Source organism: Pogonomyrmex barbatus, unplaced genomic scaffold, assembly GCF_055798465.1.
Source record: "Pogonomyrmex barbatus isolate J1 unplaced genomic scaffold, ASM5579846v1 scaffold6, whole genome shotgun sequence".
NCBI lineage: Eukaryota > Metazoa > Arthropoda > Insecta > Hymenoptera > Formicidae > Pogonomyrmex > Pogonomyrmex barbatus.
In genome coordinates this window covers 6,242,241-6,265,691 of record NW_028297160.1, presented here as the reverse complement: position 1 = coordinate 6,265,691, position 23,451 = coordinate 6,242,241, and the positions used below count along the sequence as shown (strand labels likewise).

The 23,451-nt window shown below is 40.4% G+C and overlaps 2 protein-coding genes across 4 annotated transcripts in view; one reads left to right on the top strand and one right to left on the bottom strand.

Moving 5' to 3' along the window:
* SMC5 (structural maintenance of chromosomes 5) overlaps nt 1-23,451 on the top strand; it is an 86,908-nt gene that overhangs the window by 40,069 nt on the left and 23,388 nt on the right. The gene's annotated exons all lie outside the window — the stretch shown is intronic.
* Nucleotides 39-23,090, bottom strand: LOC105422894 (uncharacterized). Of its 2 annotated transcripts, XM_089082227.1 has the most exons (12): nt 19,941-23,090; nt 9,758-9,863; nt 8,875-9,100; nt 7,523-8,059; nt 6,514-7,423; nt 6,234-6,347; nt 5,719-6,114; nt 5,132-5,478; nt 4,469-4,981; nt 4,259-4,371; nt 3,966-4,173; nt 39-3,868 (listed from the first exon to the last, which is right to left on the bottom strand). In XM_089082227.1, the coding sequence occupies exons 1-12, from the start codon at nt 19,968-19,970 to the stop codon at nt 3,301-3,303; spliced, it is 4,068 nt and encodes a 1,355-aa protein (XP_088938353.1). In that variant the 5' UTR covers nt 19,971-23,090; the 3' UTR covers nt 39-3,300.

Below are 23,451 nucleotides of genomic sequence, written 5' to 3'. Positions count from 1 at the left end.
AAACAGAATGGTCGTATGAGCAATAAAAAAATTCAAAGTCACGTGTTTAACATTATTTAATTCCAGAAAGCTCAATAAACATGCGCTCAAGGAACGTTCGCTGCGAATACGATTTCGCTGTGGACTAAATTATAATATAATATAATTTGATAATAAATAAGAGACAATAAATCCATAGCGAGTAAATTCAAGGATCTTATACATGCTAAAAGTAATCGCATATATCTGGCAAAATCGCATATATCTTGCTAATATTACTTATATAATGTTAATTACTAGAAGAAGGACGTAGCAACGTGCCGCGATATCTACAAATGTATGTAAAAATTTTTTTTTACGAGCTTATAGACTACATCTACTAAAAGGGTACGCCGATGCATTCGCGAATATTGTTTCTCGATTAAGGCTTGGTTTTTTCGCGGTGCGTTATGTGACGTCAGAGAAATGACATAAAAAATTTCTTGCGTCGTATTCGTATAACTCTATTTTGTATTTTTTCCTTAAAAAAAAATGATATTTTCATATTCTTAAAACTTTTAAAAAATAAGATATCTGTCTAATAGATATCTTACTTTCTGATGTTTTTTTAAGAATATGAAAATATATTTTGAAGAAAAAATACAAAATATAAAGCTATACGGCGCAAGAAACTTTTTCTCATTTCTGACGTCATATTTCAATATTGCTGTAGCGAGAGAGCTAAGCCTTAAAAGAATAATAAAAAAGATACATATCTACGCAATGACAAGAACTGATATTCTAATCATTGTGATGCAATGTGTTGACATAATATCTACATTTTTCAATAATAATATACATATATAAATGTTGCTATGAATTCGCTTTTTTATATATTAGAAAAAGCCGCTATTTGTATCGTATAAAAAATTTAAATAACAAAATAATTCACAATAAATAAATCTTCTTCTTGCGTTATTTTTACATATATTGTATGTACATCTTTATTTTATTTATGTTGAGTTGCATTTTTCTATATTTTTATATTTGAGCTTTTAGAAATCATATGTATTAAAAAAATTATAGTTGTGTAATGAAATAAGTCTTTGCAAAATTGTTGGACAGTGATGTTGATGAATATCATGTATACTGCTTTACAATGCGAAGAACGTAATTGCGCTATGTACATTGTTATATAGTAATATGTAATAATAATAATATTATATATTATAATATTAATATTAATATTATTAATATTATTAATAATATATATAATATATTATAATATATTAATATTATTATAGTAGTATATAATTGAAGACGTTTTTCGCAACGCGGCCGAATATACACGAATAGATACAAACTGGAATCGAGAATTAAAAATACTTTTCTATCGGAGTCTTTGAGCTCTACGCGAACGTTTTCGGTGAACGCTCTTAGTTGTACAGCTATTCAGTCATTATATTGAACAGCGCGTGCTGAAAGTTAACCCTTTCCAGCTTTTCATACATTCTACAATTCTTTAAATTCTACTCAAGTGTTACAACTATTCGCACAATTTTTTTTGCATGTGTCACTTAACAAATGGCACGTTCTGCTTGCACAAATAAGTCGCTTATTCCAAAAGCGATACGTGAGTGGAGAGTTTTGTCAAAATTTTTATAGTCATCGCTTTGAAAATAAGGGACACATGTATGCATATTTTACGTACATATTTGTAATATTAAAAATGCAGGAACATGACGAGAAGCTGGTTATGAAGGAACTATCAATTCGTGCCGGAAAGGGCCAAATATATATTTATGCGAGTTTATTTGTACAAAATAGGATTTGTGCTATTTGTCATCTGGCGACGCTACTTTATACAAGAATGCTATTAAGTGGACCCTTAACATATTCCGTATATAAAAAGCTTTTGCAAGAAATCCACTCGTGAAGAAATCCACAAAATTCATCAATAAATAATCGCATCTATGATCGAGTATGCAGCCAGTTGGTGATTAGTCTTAGATTGATTAAATTGTGATGTGGGTGTGATTGCCATGGCGACGCGTGATCGACAAACGCGTAGTCGCATTCGCGATGAGATATTAAGAAAGGGTGGGAAAAAAGGTTGCTTATATATCAAACTCTTTATGTGTAAGCAGAAGAGTAACGAGCAGAAAAAAAATGTCATGGTCACGCGAACGCGCCGCCACTCGCAAAACACCGGATTATCTTATTCAAATGCGCTAGCTCTTCCTCGAAACACGGCTTGACAAAAAGTAAAAGGAAAAGGATAAAGAACGATATATACGATGCGTCCCATTCATCTCAAGAGTCAGTCTTAAAGATGCTTTGAGCAGAAGACGACGGAACTAATGGATGAAGGATGCACCGACATCGATCGTCTCTTCCGCTTTCGTCGCGAAATCTGCATCTATGAGAAGCAGCTCTTCTCTTTTGCACCTTTTGGTTGGTACTTGTCTGCGATGACGAATAGTGTCGGTCATCCGTGTCAACGACGATCAGATGATGCGACCTAATTTCGCAATGGAAGTCAGTCTCAAAAGTGAATCGGTAAATTAATTTCGCCATTGATAGCTAGTTGTCTCGAATAATATATATGCTACCAACTCTACCATCGTACTAAAGTATTTGGATTGGCATTCTCGCATTTTTCATCATTGACATTTTTGTATCATTATTCTATCGGCAGGAGCCATTTATATTTCTGTTTTGAGCTGCTGAAGATACTCGTTTTATGAATTATAATTTAGACGCCCTGTAGTATTTACCATAATAATCATTTTAAACAAAAAGATGCGTGCTATCAGTAAGATTTTTTTGTTTAAACAATTTACATTCTTTGATGAATTATTTTACATAGGCATCATCGTTGAACTATCTATTAAAATCATTCGAGACCGAATTTTGCTACTATTATGTACATTTTTAAAAAATGCTATGCAATCAAAAGTGTAAGTAAGAATTCTCTTATAAAAGAAAATTTTCATTGTAGAGTTAGATCGCAATCAGTTAGATTGATTTGACTTTTTTATCGTTCAGAGAATTCAGGAAAATATTTGGCTAGTTAAAAAATGCCATCAGCACATCAGCGAGAGCCAATTCTCTCTGGACTCATTAAAAGAATTCTTTAGTATGACGCTGGTGATTACATTCGACGAAAGCGAAATTACCTTGAAATCATATGTTAACTTCCTTGATCTATTCTGGAATGATCATCGTCATCATATGACATTGATCTTGTACAGTTATAGTCCCTTTAACTTCGAACGTACCTTGAAATACCTGACTAGTTCTCAATCATACAATTCTCTTTCATAAAATTGTCTAATTGGGTCAGAGTACTGATACGTCATCAGTACTTTTCTTCTCGGTCACCCCGGACGTTCTTTCCTCCATCTGGATATTCCCAGCGCTACCGTTACTACATGGCTCGGTCAACTTCAACATACCTGGTTGAAGATTGACGTATCTGTGAGGCTCGTTATCTTTAATGTTGGAATCTTCGCCATGGAGCCACGCCTGTTTCAAAATCGAAGCTCTCGTAGGATCCAACAGAGGACTAGAACTGTCCTGTTCGCAGGATTGGTTGATCAAGGAGTCTAAAGTCTGATCGTCGTCCTGCCCGTTCAAGTCCAGCAGAAGCGGAGTTGGCGAGTTTGGAAACTTCAGTCCGTGTGTTTGCGAGGATAAACGCTGTGATGGCCACGGAATAGAAAATTTACGGTTACTCTCCGACAGTTGTATATCGAGTTGCGCGGTGTGTTCTAACTGCACGCTCGACAGAGGCACGTCTAGACAAGGTGCGATGATACGAGGATTCATAGCCAGAAAATCCACGATCTCCGGCGCCGTTGGCCTCTTTGTATGCTCCACATTCCAACAGGAATACATTAAATTTTCGCTGCGAACAAGAATGAAACAAGAAGAAAACAAATAAATTATAATATTATAATTATAATAAACAAAACAGAATAGGTCTCATCGAGATGATTACTTACAGCTGTATTTTTATTTTCTTCGGCGCAGTGAGACAATTGCCAGCCTTTACATGGGTGAGTACTTCATTGTTGCTCATCCCTTGGAAAGGAAAGCTGCCAAAAGTGACGATCTCGTAAAGTAGTACACCATAAGACCAGACATCAGACGCTGGCGTGAAGATACCTAGTGCTAGTGATTCTGGTGACATCCACCTTACCGGTAACATACCTAAGCGGAACAAATTTCACAATAAAGTTACATCTTATAAAATCGTAACGTTGTGAAAATGAAATTAATATATGCATCTTCTTACCCTTACGATTAAATTTGTAATAATCATTCTCGTACATTGGTCTCGTCATACCAAAATCACCAAGTTTCACCACTCGTTGAGCGTTCACTAGACAATTACGCGAAGCGATGTCCCTGATGGGAAAGAAGAATGAAAATCGAAACTTAATAATTGTGATGTCAGTACGTCAATGTCAATAATGTCCATTAAATTTGAAATTGTCAGACTCACCTATGAACATATTTCAATTGTGCTAAATAGCTGAGTGCTCTAGCAACATCCAACGCCATGGCGGTTAATTTTTTATTCGAGATCTCGTCAGAATCTTCATAGCTTCGATCATTAACCAAATGTCTTCTGGCTAATAAATATGTCTTTAAGTCGCCATAAAGCATAAATTCCATTACGGTCAACACAGGTTCACACTTTATGCACACGCCCAACAATTTGATGATATTTGGATGCTCGAATTTCTTCATAACTTCAACTTCACTTAGAAAATCGAGTTTCTCGTCGGTCGAGCTGCCGACTTTCAGGGTCTTTACGGCGACAGCTAGCCAACCTTTCTCAGTAAAGAAAGCTTCACCGCCATAAACAGTACCGAAAGCTCCCTCTCCGAGTTTCCGGTTGATCACTACTCGATCTCGAGGAATTTCCCATTCGTCCAAACTGGAAGTATCCATTTGTGTTAGGATACCCCAGGACTTCATGTATTTTTCATGCATCTGCATTTTCTTGTCATAGCTAAACAAATAAAAAAAAAGTACAATTAAACAAAATTTTGAAAGCATATCTTAAAGAAATTTCTGTTTTCTTCTACATAATATTACTCGTCTATATTACGATATAATAAAAACAAAACAGTGAAAAAAATATTTATTGTAATAGACGTACTTTCGTTTAATAAAAATAAAGCTACCAATCAGAACCACTCCCAGGAGGCCAAAACCGATAATATTAGCAACTACGATTGCAACTTCACAAGAAACGTCCAGTAATTCTGCCAATCCGCTCAAGACGCATCTCGATGGAGGCTCCGAACCGTCATCAGGCATCGTTTCCGACAACCAAGTGAATGCCGAAATATTTAGGTCTAAGAAGCCACCGGTTACTTCATGTTTGACTTCCGAAATATTTGGATAAAAGTTACCAACGACGCGTGTCTCATTATCGATAAACTGTACAATATTAATAACAGAGTATCTCGATGGTCCACCTAAAAATTTGATTCTTCCGGATACCTATAAAAAATAGAAATACTACTTTAAATTTTCTATTATAAGCTATCACTTTTATATATATTAATCAAAATATATTGAGAATTAGTTAATGAGAATTAAATTATTTATTGAAAATTATAATTATCAATAAATTATTTTTTAACAAAAATTTGCAACAAAATTATTATAGTCTACCATATATATTTCTTACATCATTGTATTTTAGGCTAATCGATATGTATATATATTTGCTTCACTAACCCCATAAAAATCGGTCTCGCCGATAATGTGCGTGAGACGATTGACCGTGTGATCGCTGTGAAGATCGAAAACGTAACTCTGGTTCTCACGGATAAGTCGATCCATGGCATAAGCATAAGTCCACATGGCGTCGTAGGCGTAACCGGCGTAGTTAGAGGGTTGTTGATTCTGCGTTCGGCAGATGTTCTCATAACGATCGCGCCATTCGCGCACAGTGATTCCCTCCTGCATTATATCGTCATCTCGAGCGAAGTACGCGTGCGACAGACCGAGATGCCCGTTTATGGCTTTCATCATTTCACCCGTAGTGCAAGGTACTTCTTCGCCGATCTCATTGTAATGATCGGTGTCATACCATTGTGGCTGGAGCCAAAGCGGAAGGAACCAAACATAACCCTTTGAAAAAAAAAATAAAATTATTAAGACGAATTTGTCTTTAATTTTGTATTTTAAGTTTGTATGAGATTTGAATGACTTGAAAAAATATGGAAAATAATGTAATTTTTAATTATTACCTGGACAGCTGTCATCTCCAATTTATATGCTTGACACATGACTTGACGAGCCACCTCACCGTATATGTCTGCGATAATAATTCTTGCCCGTTTTTCTTTCAAATTTTGCAAATACTAAAAATTAATATCATAAAATTATCTATCACGATTGGGGTATTCATTTACATATAAATATTGTATGAAGAATATTAGAGATTTCTTCTAATAATTTATAGACATTTAAATTAATAAATTTTATTGGTGTTTGATTATATCTATTATAAATGGAATTTAAACTTACTTTCGTCATCACGTCGGCTTCTCGCTCTCTCGGAAACTTGACGTTCGCCACGAAGTCAATCCTATTATCCCTGAGCATATCCTGCATGTACGATATATACTCGGTATATTTCTGTCCATCCTCGGTCAGTGAAGCCACTCGGTGCCAACCTAGTCTCTGGAAAAGTTGCACATAGACATGTTTGTACTGCTTGTTTTCACCAATGGTCCTGAAGAAATACGGGTATTTGGTGCGATCGTCAAAGCTGGAACCTTCGGCGCTGTAGCTGATAATCACCGTTCTATAGTGCTTCGACACTCCGACCAATGGCTCTATGGTCTCCGAACAAGCTGGTCCCAATACGCCAACCAACTTCTCATAGTAATTATGTATGATGTAATCGATGAAGGATTTCATTACCATATCTGACTTGCACTGGCCGTCACTAGCTAACAAAGTCAAGTTATAATCTCTCAGCAGAGTATTATTAACGTTGATGACTTCTTTCGCCATTCTAGCGGCGATCACGATCGACTTGGCCATGTAGGAGTTACCACTCATGGGAAATATACCGCCTACGTAGAGAGTATTCTTGTCATCGTTGTTCGGCTTCCACTTCGCAAGGGTATAGTTCAAATTATCCTTCAACCAATCGCAAGCGATGTCTTCATCTGAAGCGTCCACAGATCTTATACGATGTGTGATCAAATCTTCATACATTTCCCGAGTAAATTTGGCGCGGTTTATCGCTTGGAAGGCGATCTTCGCGATCATCTCCAGCCTACCCCACACTAATTTTGTCAATCTATTCGACTCGTATGCGCAGCCGATCGTTTTCTTTTTCGTTCCGCAACGTGGAAAATCGATCGTCATAAATTCCCTTTCGTTCGAGATCACGCTACTGGGCGAATAGTGCAAAATCACCAATGATCTGAAAGAAAAACTTTGCTCTAGAATTCCATCTCGTTTCTTATAGTATCAATATTGATCGACGGCTTCAACAAAATAACATAATTTTCTGATTCAGTACCTGGTCTCAGTGAAGGTTGAAGCGTTCTGCATGTACTCTTTAGTTAAATATTTGGTTAGATTCCTGAGATTCGGTCCCACCCACGCCACCTTAACGTAGAGCTTCAGCTGATCGATGTGATCTTTTACGAAACGCGTCACATCAGGATATTCGGCTAGCAATAGCGCGCAGTTCGGCGGCCTCCGCTGGCCTTGACCGTGACATTGTTCCGGGACATACATCCCGTGTTGGCAAAAGGCTTCGCGGCAGTAGTATTCCTCAGTGGTATTTCTCCCAGTGGTGTTCGGAGAGCTTCTCATGAAATTCTTGACAATCGGCAGATATGCCTCGTCGACGGCGAACCTGCTGGCGGTCTCCAACCTGGTAAAGACCAACCAACTGTCATCGGGTCTGGCTAACGCTTCCGGAACAAACCAACCGAAGTGTCCTGGCGGAGCTATCGAGCCACATTCCTTCACGTCGTATTTGTTCAGCAGCGGCGACGTGTCCTGCTGCGGCGGAATCCACACTTCCATGTTCACCATCGTTTCTGGAAATCTGCGATTGAGACGGGAATGTTAATCACCTGATCCGCGAATATTTCTCCGAGACGGAATTTAGCTACCTGACTGACTGAGTCAACATTTCGATGTTATTTTCGAGAAGTAAAGATAAAAAAATATAGTTAAAAATTATTGATAGTTTATAATACGTATAATCGCGATCGCAACAAAAAGAAGAAATGAATTTGAATCCGAAAGTTTAGTATTTTTTTACTTTTTGTGATTGTTATAAATATTAACTGACTATATAATTTTTATTATGTATTTTGTAATATATTTGTACCATCAAAAATTATTAGTCAATTTTAATGTCAAAATATTAGTCGATCACAAAAAGAATTTAATAACAATTACAATATCTTACACACTTAGAAGAATACGCTGTTGATTACACGAAAATAAGTACTATTAAATGATGGAGAAGTAAAAACTTTGATTACTGATAAATACATTCTGAAGATCGAAAAAAGCAAATCTACCATTGAAATGGAATATAATCGCTCAGCGAATGAGATATAAAGCGTGTTTGCGATAGATGTTTTCGATCGTTAATTTGGTCAGACACTTATTGACATAGTATGACGTGGTGTTCTTGTGAATCGAGTATACAAACGAAGTTGAACATCCTATTCATTTTATGCAAACATCATAAAAGAAGATTCGTTGAAAAACAAGTGATTAAAAAGTTCTGACGTAATTTTACAATGTTACAATCGAAAAAATATTAAAAGAAGATATTGAAGAAATATTCAAGGAATAAATTCGAGCTCACGGTTACACAACGATTTTACTGTCATTCGTTCATCTTACATTCTGTACGTCGTGTAGGTCGGCATCTCGGACAATCTCGCAAAGACTTCGGAGACATTGAACCTGTCATCCTTCTCGACAATGACGACTCCTGTGTATCCCAATACCTCGGTCAGGAAGATTTTCATAATCTGCGACGCCAATCTCTGCGTCACTCTTCTCGAAACTTCAAATTCGATGTTCAAGAAATGACCCTCGTGATGAATCACCCTCTTTGGATTGACCTCTGCGAAAAGTCGGGATCCTTCGAATTAAAATAATCGCGCCAAACAAAAATCAATAGATAATTCCGAAAACAAGAACTTCGCGTGGATCCGAACGGGTAATAATAAGGATTACAAGATTACATATATATGACAGCTGGAAAAACGAGCGAGTTGAAAATTGCTGCGTATGTAAAAATGAACATACGTATGTAGAAATGAACATGTAGAAATACAAGGCCGTTCTGCCCGTTCGTCCATACTGTACAATATAAACATCTGAGAAAAACATGTAGCCGGGGCAGGAGCGTTTCCGGCCGTTGCCGATCCGCGCGATGACTATGTTTAAGCGCACGATAATAAGCGAGTAAACCGCGCGACTCGGCTTACATTAATACGCACAGAAAATACGTTCAACTCCTAATTACGCGCCGCGGGGCTCGATAGATCTAATTACCGATCGGCTGCGCTACTGATCGTGCACGAGTGAATCGTGAGAGCGATTCAATTAGCGTCTAGGCCGCGCCTAGCTATCGGCAACAATTAGCGAGCATTTCCGTATGGCGCCGCCGCCGTTTTTCCGACGGCGTGCCAATGATATCGCATCTTCGGAACTGACAACAAACGCGCCGTAATTGAGCCGCAACGATCGGGCCCGGCGATAATGACCGACGATTTACCTTCCAGCATTGTCAGACAGCGGTTGGAGTCTCCGATCTTCAGCGCGGCCGCGAGGACCAGCAGGCCCACTATGGATCCGGGTCTCAGCATCGTGACCTTCTCATCCTGCAACAGACAAGACGATCGGCATGTTCCATTGAGATCGCTCGTTAGAAATAGATTAATTTAGTCACGGTTGATTGGCTCGTGAGATAACAAGACGATCTTGCTTAGAGACGATCGCATTATTACTAAGTTGAAAATAGCTGCGCAGATTGAAAAGGAATGGTGGAAAATAATAATGCAGGAATAATGGAAAATAATAATGCAGCAATTAAAAATTTGAACTTGTTATTCTTCTTCTCTCTCTTCCTTCGCTCACTTCGAAAAACATCATCTCTTCTTTTTTTCCTTTTCGAATATTTATAGCTATAATCACAATGTTATTCGAAAACAGATTTATATTTATCACACAAGCCTGTGATTTATGCGTGTCTTTGAAAGAAATTTCGCAACACGTAATAAGCAGAACAAATTAAATGACGATTTAATGAGAAATATAGAATGGTCTCTCTCGCGGTGAGTATGTACATATATAACTTCGCAAGACCTTTCGAATCGATTATGTATTCCTCCATCAACAATTTCTTGCCATTTGAAACGTGTTTGTTCCGTCTACATCAAGAATTCACGACAAACATTGTAGCGAGGCTGACAAAAATACGCGTAAAACGTATAAATAAAGTTTCTTAGATTGTCTCAGGTATCTGATCGAGAAATGACGCCGTGTTTTTCTGAATCAACCGGCATATAAATAACATTCGCGCTCGACATTATGTCTAGAAAGTGCTGTGGTGCACACAATGGATTCCGTTCGAAAAATAATCGTGACGCGCAACCTGGACCGTGAATGTGCATTGTATTTTATAAAGTATCTTGCTGAGAAGAGAGAGAGAAAGAGAAGAGGGAAGGGGGAAGGGAGGAAAGAGATCTCCATTTCCTTTCGCGTATAAAAGTACTCGCATGACCCTTCGCAGCATCTGGCGCGAACTCTCAGTGGATCATTTCCGCGATTTAATCCGAGAGATTAAAGGCTTCTAAAGGAAAGTGTGAAAGTCGTAGATATATCCGCGTCTTGTCTCGCGGTCAGAGGCGCAACTCTCACCGCATATTTATGCTCCCCTCCTTGACCCCCAGGTACCCCTATTTAGATCATTTTTGTCACTCGAGTCGATCGACGATTTCACGCGGCAAGAAATTGCGCGCCACGCATTTGTATTTATCGCGCGCTGTTATATACCGTGAGCGATATACGATATCGGCATCGTTATCAGGTTGAGGTGGCGTAGGGCGATAGGGTCGCGCGGGGTTACGGAGGTAACGGACGTGTTCGAACAGCCAGGGTACGATATTATCTTCCCATAGCCTGGCTCTTGCGGCGATCGAGGAGGCGCTTTTTTATGGTTCGCGAGCGATAGTGTTACAAGATACGAGAGGCGGATCGGAAGAACTTCCGGAAACTTTTTATGTACGAGCGATACTGATGCTAAAAATTTGAAAGAATCGATGTATTGAAAGAGAATCGATTCTTAAGATCCAGATAAATGATGAGAAAGAACGCTTGCCAGTATCCTTACTGCGTAAGGATTAAACAGTAAACAATAATCTAAGCCGATATGTGTTTTTAAAACGACAAAAAAAATCATGAATAGTTGGTCAGATAGATTTATCTTATTATTGCCACTTAAATATTATATCACATGCCTCAGTGATCGAATGTACATGTGATTAAGACACTCACGTGGACAATGATCCAGATTCGATTCTTGATTGGGGTGATATTTCTCGCAATAAGAATTTCGTTGGGTGGGAAGTTAATTAATTTTCAAAATTGATTATTGATTTGCTAAGAGAGTGAATTCAGATATTGCTTTAAGCGAACTACGTTGCAAGTTCGATGATTTAACGACACGTAGTTCGCGATATAAAGCATTTGCCTTGGATTTATATACAAGGTGATCCCGAATTCTCTATAACAAAAGGGTACAGAGAATTAAATTATTTTTCAAATAATCGATTAATAATTGATTATTTATAGTCCAGAATAATTGATTTTTCAAGAATCGTGAAAGAATTTTACATCTTTATTAAGCGATGGGAAGAAACGCCATCGGGGGGTCTCTCTGGCAGCAGGGTGTCACGGTGCGCCGATGCGCACGATGACTCGCGATTTAAGTGCATTCGACCTGAAAAGATTAGAGTTCGCTGAGTATAAACGAAGCGTGACTCGTTTTGTATAAGATTGTTCATAGAAAAACAAGCGGACATGAATAAGTTTATCTAGAGGAAGGCCATGTGATTTGATTTCACAATACAGCAACGTTAAGTTTTTCTATATATTCTTGCCATTTTGCATTCTAGCTTAAAGACACAATGATAGAAATCACAAGAATATTTTATTACATCGCTAAATTGGTAACTAATGTTTGCATGGTTTTTTTTTTTTTATTTAATTTCAAATAACAAATGACTTCACCCCGGAACAGTTTTATTAACGCGAAAAGAGGACGTCTACCTCGTCTTTTTGGAACATTCTTCGCGAATTATATTTGGATGGATGAAGTCGTTATGAGGTTACGGGTGTAACTTAAGTACGATCGACCAAATGAAATTTCGCACGCCTCTGCAACGCCGGTGCAACATCGACAGATATGCCAAAATTATGGATCCTTGCGTGCGGTCTATATCAACTTGGGAATTACGTCTGAAAAGCGGAATGGGGGGGGGGGGGTTGGTCGGGAAGGAGATGCGAGAGGGCAGGGTACGCTTGAAAAGTCCAGACTCGTCGGCGCCCGGATGCCGTCACGACGTCTGAACTCTGGTATCTTCGGAGGATACAAAACAACCATCGCGTCTCGTCGGGGCGGAATTGGGCACGGCGAATTTCGTCACGCCATTTGAGCGCGCCGACGTTACTCCTTTACTGCGAAGCTGATAGACGACGCGAGACGCGGACGAAAATTCTGGCGAACAAGAAGCACCGATCGATCTCCGTTTATTTATAGATGAATAGAAAAAAAAAATTATTTCTTCACGGTACAAAGATGTAAATTAAATTTAACATGGATTACGTGTATCAATATTGAGCTAAATATAAACGTCCAATTTCAGATTCTAATTTTATCACAGGCCTTATTACATTTGATCTTACCACGATTATTTGAAGTGTAATGTATGATTTTATTCTTTAATGTAGTAAAATATACAGATATATACGTATACGTCTCTCTTTTTGACGAAATGTAAAACCAGTTTTTAATGAAGCAGCTGCAAGTCTCCCAACAAGGGTCAATTCACAGATTGCCAAACACGTGCAGCGGTGCAAGCCTCGCTTAAAAAAGACTGCGTGCGGAATCCACGACGTCGCGGTCGTCGCCTCCCGTTCATCTCAGCTTGCCGGCGGGTAAAGTGTGTACAAATGCGTCGTCGCGACGCGACCCGACGCATCACATGTCCAAAGCGGCTCCAGAGAGACCGACAGCGACGCGCGTTCGTCAGTTTCACCGATAAATCTAGCCGTTTCTACGGGCGGGCAAAGGGCGAAAATAATTCCTCCCGTCTTCGCGCGGCGGAAACCTCGAGTTTCTGTTTTTCGTCGTTCTCACAAATCGTATTTATAAATCGCAAAACTGTAAGGAAAACACGCGATATATCCGCGCACGATATTTGGTAGAATATTTTTGTCACCCTATACGTCCCTCCTAAATTTCACGCGACGCGACGATGCGATGCGACGATGCGATGCGACAATCGCGGTCCCCGCAAACGGGATGCTGACGATATTTTAACCTCGTTTATACGACGCACCGGCTGAATTATGCAGAAAGCGGCGCAAAATATCGCACCGGCATCTCGAGGTGAGCGGCGAAGTGACGCAAAGGAGACAAGACGAGAGAATGACGAAATGCTCGCAATTTAGATATACTGCAGAGGCGTTGAAGCGCGGTCCGACTTTACGCTTCTCCCCCCCCCCCCCTTATCACGCATGAATAAGACATTATCAGGCGTGGATCGGCTGAACTTGGTGTGAATGCCGCGCCCCGACTTTCGTCACTGTCATTCAGAATCTTTTCCATAAAGAGAAAAAAAAAATCTTTACGTAATGCTGATTCTGATTATGAATGAGACGCAAAATCCCGATGAGAGATAGATATCACGTAAGTACGTTTCTTTGTATTTTTATCGTCGATATTTCAATTTTAATTTTGACACGCATGTAAATACGTCAATATAAAAAAACTCTCGGATAGGAAAAAGATAAATATTGAGATATTTTATGTTCGTATTCCATTACCAAACGCGCCAGAAGTCACGTCCGTGTTTTATTAAATATAATAACGCGAGTTGCAGCGTGAGCCATTCAGAGAGAGATCAATTTTTCAATTATGTAAATCATGAAATTTGTAAGGCGGATTGCCCGACATCTCTAAAGATTTCTCCGTTGATGCGAACAGAAAACGGTATTGGTCATTTTAGCTTCAAGGACTTTCTAATATCGTTTTAACGTAATTGTCGTAATAAGACTGCTCAATTGTAACAACGCGCGTTCCGCAGTCCTTCCGCCGTCGATTATACTTCTTTAACTTAAATTTTGCTCCGATCGCATTATCATAACAAAAAAGATGACGTTCGCAGCCAGTTAAACCTATAAACTTTCTTCAAAATAAATTCAACGATTGTCTCTGTTCTGATTGTTCTGTTTTATCCTTGGCTTACATGGAATAATGAGCGAGCGAAGGAGATGCGGGTTAATCGTGAAACAATACGAAATGAAGGAAAATCCCTGAAAATACAATGAAATTTCACTCTCCGCTTTTATTTTATTTGTTTGCAACAACGCGGTTTCGAAATAAAACTCCAACGCGACACTGTCGTATTTCAAGCTTATTATCGCGCGTATATATCGGTTGCGCTCCGCTTAAAAGGATCTCAAAATAATAAAGAATGTTAAAATATTTGGCCACACGAGCATAGCACACAATTCGCCGCGAATACTGTCGATATTCGCATGCGAGTTTACGAGCCGTAACCCCTAATCCCGGGCATGTACATCACAAGCCTAGTTTGTTGCGTCATACGATAACATTGTAACGTTAATTCCGCGCTGATTGCCGGTTGAGATAAGCGCTCCTCCGCGGCGGGGTCGAAACCCGGCTTCAGGTGGCAAAAGGAATGTTTTTGCATGGGGCGGATGTGGTAGTCCGCTATCCTAGATGACGGATGCTGATAGGTGGACGAATATTTTAGCAGCGCCGCACGAAATGGCGATGCCAGCACGCGACCGTGCACGCGACTTCGCGTGTGCATAAAAGTCGAGCCGCGGCGTGCACGGTGTCGTGCTTGTGTGCATAAAAGCTATTCTAGCCTCGTAATCGGCGCGACTCCGCCATTCGGCGGGCATTCCGAGCCTCTTTCCCTCGCACGCGAGAGATTTCTCGTTAATTGGAACGTTTCACGTAATTACGCCCAGCGCGATCACGGGACAGCGTGATCGTAATTTCGATCGGCTACGTATTGTCGGTTCGAGGGGATCGAACGATCGATCCCCTCGATACATTAAATAATTTTATTGTCAAATCAATTAGTTTCAACTCTCCTAATTGTACACCGACGGAATCTCATATATAATATTTTACAAATGCATAGAACCTTGCCGTATTAAATTCCAAGCAATTTCATTGATACGTCGGATCACTCGGGATTTCTTTCCAGCTTGATTGATATTTGTGTAGTCCGTGTTTGCTCTTACGTCAATTTCCCTGTTATTATTGTTTCCCGAAGTGTATTTACGTAATAAGACAATATTTGCCGCGTTCCAGAAGCGAGTGATATTACTTGGACATTCCGTTAAAGCAAATACACTGGTTTTTCCCAAATACGCTGCGATGAAGAGAGAAGTTTTTGACTTATTTATTGCCGTATGCCAACTTTAACTCCCGTGTAATAAATAGTATTTCCCAACTAAATCTCTAAAGTGACATGCGTCCGTGTATTTGAAATTGTAAGAGCGACTCGAGATAGAGAACTATTGCGTATCTATCTCGAGCAAACAGCGGGAGGAAGGAAGACCTCCGACACGCGAGAAACATTGCGAAATGATATAGCCAAATGATGTAATTGACGATGTCACGACGGCAAGGAAAGTCTGTCGAGATTTAGTCTCGGGGAGTATCATCGTGAGACAGCAAATGTGTCGAGATAGATACAAATCAATTTCCGTGAGAATAGGATATCAAGCTTCTGAGAAAAGGCGCGCGAAACATTGGGAAATAAGCGAGTGACGTGATTAACAACGATACTGTGGCAAGGAAAACACATCGTCGGAGCAGCCAATCGTATCGCGATATGACGAAAAATGTCACGAATAATTTGACGGAATCGCGATGGTGGCTCGTTCTCTCCGCCTTTGCTTTAATTTCATATTCGATTGTCACTACAAAAACGAGGATTAACATTTGAAACGCAGTTAATCAGTCGACGTGAATGATCTTAAAGATACATAATTTCTATACAACTATCATACATTTTTTTCTATGTATATATTCATTACGCATAATTGTTTTGCGTGACTGCTGTCGGGAATTGCTTCTTTCTCTCTTTCTCTCTCTCTCTCTCTCTCTCTCTCTCTCTCTCTCTCTCTTTTTAAATCAGCTGTTTGGAAGAATATTATCCTGCGTTTATAATGAACTATCGTTTGTCTCTCCCCATCGACGGGGCAATAAAAGTTCCGGGCTACAAAACATCGAACGACAGCTGTAGCCGTCTATTTTTGGAGGGTAAACATTATTCGCGCGCGCGGAATAAAGTGTCTCCGCGCTCGCGTGCATGGAAAAACACACCGGGCGTGAATCGCGAGCGCAATCGCGTGCGCACGAAAGGAATCGCACGCGAGTAGGCGAATTGCAGACGAGAAGCGACTCCGCGGCGTCGGAGAGAGGAGGGAAAGAATGAAAATCGCGAATGAAAATCGCAAATCGGCGCCGTTGGCCTTCTTATCGAATGTTTTTCCCGCGACGACGGAAACGCCTGCGTTTTTCAACGTCGAGACGATAAACGACGATATCACCGATAGGCGTCAACGAAATTTACGCTGGCAAGGACAGAAATCTCGATAGCACAATGAGTGCCGTGGCAAGTGCCAATCTGGAGTTCCTCGAACCTTAATAAAAATTTAAATAAATAACTTATCAAACTTATTAATTTTTTGTCATCAAATAAAATTATTCTAACTTAAGTAAAATATTAATATAATTATAGTTTAAATTAAATTATTCGTTATTTGCAAATTATTTGTTATTTCTTGGTGGACGTTTTATTATCCATTATTATAGATATTGAAAATTGTACGTTTATATTTATTGTCACGTGAAAGAGAATATTAAATAGGTTCTATTATTAATCTTTATCTGTTACAAAAAAAAATCAATTGTTGCATGCAAAGATAGCCTACGTCATCCCTGCTATATTCCTGCTGGCAGGTGTAGTCGTAGGTATTCTAATTACGCAGTAGAACAATCTCTGACAGAGGCTGAGGTCTGACTAACAACTCGTACTAGAAAATGCGAAATTGCTGGCTCTCAGCCACAATGACAAAAACAAGCAAACAAATCGTAAAACTGCACAAAGGTCATAATAAATTGTTTCTAAGATCTTTTGCGCGCGTGTACCAAGAGAGATTCAAGGTTTTATTCTCTTTAGCTCGGTTATAGAAAAGAATAAAATTTTGAAGAATCCATAAAAGATCACTCACGCACTATTTGCAAAGTATTTCAATTCTATTTCAAATTCCATTTTGCTCAAGAGATATTTCGACGAGATATAAATAAAATTTCACTGGAGAAATACGTACGTTGCTGGTGAAATAAAATAGAATGAAGAAACGATTAAAACAAAAATTAATCCACCTATTTCCTCGCACACAAGGCTACCCCAACAGAAGACAATCACATATTTCATAAATTCGCGTTTAAAAAAAAAATCAATATCGACAAGCGGTTTCTTACATGCGGTATCGCGAATTGTTCGAGCCGATATCAATCGACTATTAATCGCGGGCCCGCAAATCGGGGGATCATTAAAATGCATCGAGTGTGACGTCTTCATCGCAAAAGCCGTGTGCGACAATCCGCATAGATAAAAACGAAGCGTCGACGAATCGTACGCACTTGTCTGCCTTATTGACGTCATGATGACACTTGTTTGTCACGACCGCGATGAGATCCATGACGATAAATATAATTTTTGTGCGTCGACCATTTCGGTCAGTTGCGTATAATGTTAATATTATTCATATATTCTCGCTTTTCCATTTTATGGAAAATCGAAATTATTAACGCGTATCGGTGCATTTTGCTTGCGACCATATTTATCCTCATTTAGTAAGTTCAATCGCTTTTCATTTGAATCTTATTAATAATGATAATCTCGGCAGTATTCATATTTTGATAATAATAATTAATGGTTTTTCCAAATCATTCTCAAACCACTCGAATCATATATTCTAATCTATCATATATTCTAATTGATTTAATCTGACTCGACGTTCTCTCTCATAAAAGCATTTCATAAAAAGAAAAAAGTTAAATGTCAAGCGCCATAATAAGTGGAAAACTTTCTTGCAAAGAGGGTTGCGTCGACGGTATGCCTCAACATCGCGTTGATTAATCATTCATTAATTCATTATCCGAGCGTGTGTTTATGCGGAACGATTGATTTTCGCGGAAAAAATCGTTGCGATTTACAATCATGGAAACGCCGTCGTCGATGATAAATATAAATTTATCGGTGGTTAATTAAAATTCATCGCTCGCGACGTTGCGCGCATTCGTTAATGAAGCGTCTACTCTCCGCGAGCGTACTCGCGAATGCGAGTGACAATAAACGCGTCGAGAAGTATTCCGATACCGTTACTACGCGTCGATCTACAACCGTTATGGCAACACTCCCCGAGGAATGTGCAGATTCATTAGCGCGCTGTACGTCTTCGCGAAAAGTTCCTCGCCGAAAGTTGCGTCGCGACACGAGAGCGGAGCGACACGAGGAAAGTCGCCGGTCGCAAAGAGGGAAATCCAACGCGAACAGCTCCCAAGAATTGTTTGTCTAAGCAACGAAGCGCGTAATACTAATTACTAGCTAGCGGTGTACCGCAATGTTCTCGCGAGACCGGTGGATGCCAAAGGCAAGCGCGTTGCTATTGCAACTTTGACGTGGCGGACGTGGCGAAGTAGACAAGACTTGAGTATAGAATGGCAATGGAATTTCTATGCAAAACCGCTGATTTATACCTTCACATTTTACATACTTACCTCCAAGATTGAGTACAACGTGTATTTATCGGGATATATTCTTTTACCGAGAAATAGCTTTTCTGTTCGATCTCCCCCGAGCTATGATCGCTGTCCTTTCGCTCGGTCGCGCGCTCGGTATACTTATCTATCGGACTCCATCGTGCAGGTATTCGGATATGGCAAAAAAGCAAAAGAAAAAAAATCAAGAGTCTCGGATATAAATGACGGAAGGACGGAAACCGGATTTCCACGCGTGGCGATTTCATTGCCGCGGAGGAATAGAAAGCCCTCGTGCGTGACAGCAAGTCGCTACGTCGGATACCAAACGATCGCTTCCAGCTTGACTCCTGAGCTCATCGACCGGTTAACCTTGTGTCCGTACGTGAACGCCGGCGAAATCACAGGTCTCCTATCCACACGAGATTGCTCGTGAAGCGTACCGGCTGACCGAAATGTTCGTTCGAAACGACGTTCTAACCGTGCAATCGACCGTACGATATATATCATTTCATGACATGAATTAGACCAATTAGACCGTTATTAATGTTATTACTGTTAATTATCGTTATTAATGATGATGTGATACGTGAACGTGAGATGAAAATGAGACAATTACGCGTTCGTTAGGTTCTAGGTATCGTATATAAATTGATATTTTATTAAAATAATATTTTACCGAAGTCAGATAAATTTCACCGCGGGAGCAAAGATATTAAATGTTTATGTGTTCGGCACGTGAGAGACTCTTGTCAGACGTAACAATGATTATTATTAAATGGAACAGAGAGAGAGAGAGAGAGAGAGAGAGATAGAGAGAGAGGATTTAGATTCGTGATTTCTAAACATAAATATTCACCGAGTAATCACAAGGGGGGATCGCACACATGAAATTGGCTTGTACGAATCGGATTTCCAGATCTGTGGGGCACGTGGGAAATTCTAATGTCTCCTCGGTGATATCTCTTCCTTTTCCTCGCAGGGTGCATATTTTATTTCCTTTGTGCGGACGGTACTCTGGACGAACAAAAGATTACCATCCTCGCCGCTTGACCTCGCGTACTCCCGAGGCCGACGCGCACGCACCATTATTCCTAGCAGATAGCTCGGCCCATAAACCACCGGCCGCGATTATCACGATGTTATTTTTCGCGTTCCATCGCAAACTACATTGATCCGGACCTCCCACGCGGCAGATAAAGCTCGACGGTGCGCACACCGGCTCTATCGCTCCCGCGCCGCTTTCGAACAAATTCCAGCGGGCGATCAGCCTCGGCCGTGGCGATTCCGTGGTTGTCCTTGCGAGAAGTAATGCAAGATCTCCATACACTTTGCACAATGGCCTATAGTGTTTGCGAAACAGGAACGTTGAACATTGATTGATTCATATCAATGTTTTCAACCGAACAGTACACATACCTCAACCCTTTTAACAATGGATCCATTAAACACGGGAGAAATGTGTCATAGAGAAAAGAAACTAGACGTAATAAGATCCGTGAGATCTTTTATCGTTATTAAAAATTTCAAAAGTTTTCAAATATTAAAAAAAAAAAAAAAACATTGAATCGCTACGAAAGGACACGACTCCGAAATGATTTCCGGCTGGAGATTACAGTCGAAGGGGGGTCAGGATTATTTTTCGATACACGTCCACGGAGTCCCCATGATTCATGTTGTTACTCAGTCAACGGTTAATTGGTTTCCTTCCTTATTATGGTCACTAGTCCCATGAGAACTAAGAGGAAACACTGCATAAAAGGAAGAAAGCGTCTGTAATAAATTTCAAAAATTGCAGATTAAACATACGAGACAGTGTAAATACGAATTTACACTATCGAATTGAAAAAAATGTGTTTTTCTTATTTACGTATTCAATTACGAGTAAACCGCATTAAAAAATTAATTGTACCAGGAAAACGAAATGAAGTTTTCTCGAACGTTTTTATCCTGATATTTGTTTATTACAACTTCGCTGGCAACTTCCTTTCCTTTTTCCGTCTACGTCGAGGATCGATGTACGCGACACGGGAATGTTACGAAGTCGCGGGGACCGATCGTGGCACGCGAAGATCGATAGCGCGAGAAATATTTCTCGCACTTACGCCCGCGTTCGCGGTGATCTACAATTAATTTCGGCCCATCTATGGCCGGCGATCTCCACAAGATCTCTCCCTCCTCGGCCAGGAGGCGCCTGCACGCGCGAGATGCACCTACGCGGCGGCGGCGGCGAGTCAAGGCTCCCTGAATAACTGCAACTTACGCAGCGGAATGCGCGACGTTGCTTCGTCGCGTAAACAAGTTTCGCGTTCATTCCCGCGCCGCGTGGCGATCCCTCATCGGCCTCGTGCGCGTGGGCTGTGCGTGAGGGCACGTGCGCTTGATGCGATCTCGCGGATGCCGGAGGACGGGGGATGCAGCTGTCCGCCGTGCGAGTTATAGCGTGCGCTCAGCGCCGGTCCAACGCATCTCGGTGCCCTCTAATCCTCCTTCCGAAAGGCACGGAAGATTTGCGACTCGTGTAAGCCCTCTTTAATTTTTAAAGATACCTTCGTCGTCTCTGCCACGGATTCTTCTTTCTTCATAAAAAAAAATGTTTACCATAGAATATCGTTCGGAGGAGATTTTTTTTTTTTTAATGGAATATGCCATCGGTCGAATCGCGAAATATATTTTTCTAAAAACCTTTTATATCTCAATCAGATCGTCCGAATAGAAATTCTCAGTAAGGGCCTCCGTCGCACACTGCAGCTTAGTCAACAACAGATTCCCGTAGCTTTAAACCAGTTCTAGTAGCGTATCGCATACTTAAGAGAGCGCAGCTCTCGATGTATCGGTGCATCATCGCGCGACTTGGCACGGTCGCAATAGCGACGGGTCAATAGCGATCTGTCAAACATTCGGGATAGATACAAAAAGCGACTGAAAATCAATCGTGACAAATGGCCGATTATGAAAATTGAGAAAAGTCACAAATCAAAGGGGACCAACTTTCAGCTGATTTTATGTACCGATTTCAAATAAAAATATGTCACGTTCCGCGTTTCACGGGCTGAATCGATCGTACAACTTGCGGCGGCGAAATTTTTTTCAAGCGAACAAATCCACGTCGGTGTGGGGGAACGGTCTCCGGTTTGCCGAGCGGATCGGGCGGGCCCTACCGCGAGATAGAGAAGCGGTTCACGTCGTGTCAAGGACAGACCGGCTATTTCGCGCGGGCCAGGTGTGGGTGGAGTGCATCGACCTGCTTACTTGCATACTTATCTACTCACGGCACGTTGCATAGCCACTCATCGACGTAGCATGCGCCGATGCGTAGCTCACCCGGAACGCGAGGGATCACGAACTCAGGGCCGGTTTTCTCCGACGTCGGTTAACCCTTTCACACGACGAAATTGCCCGCTTGAAAAAGGCTTACGCTGTTACGAACCCAGACAACGAAACGAAGGCTCCTTTCCGGAGTCTCCCGACATATCGACTCGTGTAAAAAGATAATGAGGTCTTATATATCCACGCCGAATCGAGGTTTACGATTCCCGTGGAATTCGTGACCGTGAAAAGTAAGTGGTACCAGAAACACCTTGTTTACGAAAGGCAAAACTTCCAGACTATCTATATCGCAGGTGATATTTTATCTAATCTTGGCCTTTTTATATTCGCAGCATTTTTTTCAGTACTAAAATTAGAAAAAAGATAAGAAACTAAACTAAAGATCGACTTCTTAGTTGATTAATGAAACTAACGATTAACCCTGGTCAGTGCGTAGTAAATAGAATCGAAGACGGAATCATAGATATAATGACATAGTGCGCAGATAAATCGAAACGTATTATCATCAATCTCAGAATTTTGGAGCATGCGATAGTTCTACGCCGGTTAAAAATAAAAAATGATTCGATGTTTTATTTATTTATCTGCAGAACATAGCTCGTGAATAACTGAGATGTTATTTATGAATAAATTTCTCGACCGTCTGCGCATCCACCTACAAGTTAAAATCATCTGTTGGTATTCTCGTCGTTCTCCAACGTCGTAATCGACCGGCTAAATCTGACAGCGATCACAATTACCACAAATACATTCTGCGTAATTGGACAATGTACAATTTATTATCGCCAAACAGAAAAGAGGTTCTATCGGGTATATGTCGCTACCGGGTGTGCGGAGATACCGGTGTGCTTGGCAGCCGATGTGATAGCGCGCCATGTGCGTGCCAATGAAATCGAGGTCAAGCAGCGCGCGCGGTCGTAATCCAAAAAAAAAAATCGCGTATGAGCGAGACCGGCTACTTTTCGACGATGAATTCAGCGATAGCGATCTGTCGCGCACTGATACAAAATGTTTACGTGCAAAAGAAAAAGGAATCGCTA

Bases quoted from the DNA above. Each gene is read 5' to 3' on its own strand.
- LOC105422894 (XM_089082227.1), bottom strand. From the start codon at position 19,970: ATGTGTGCGATCCCCCCTTGTGATTACTCG. The intron at 4,982-5,131 runs GTACGTCTATTA...TTATTTGTTTAG, and splicing joins TTTATTTTTATTAAACGAAA to CTATGACAAGAAAATGCAGA. The intron at 4,372-4,468 runs GTGAGTCTGACA...CTTTCCCATCAG, and splicing joins CAATTGAAATATGTTCATAG to GGACATCGCTTCGCGTAATT.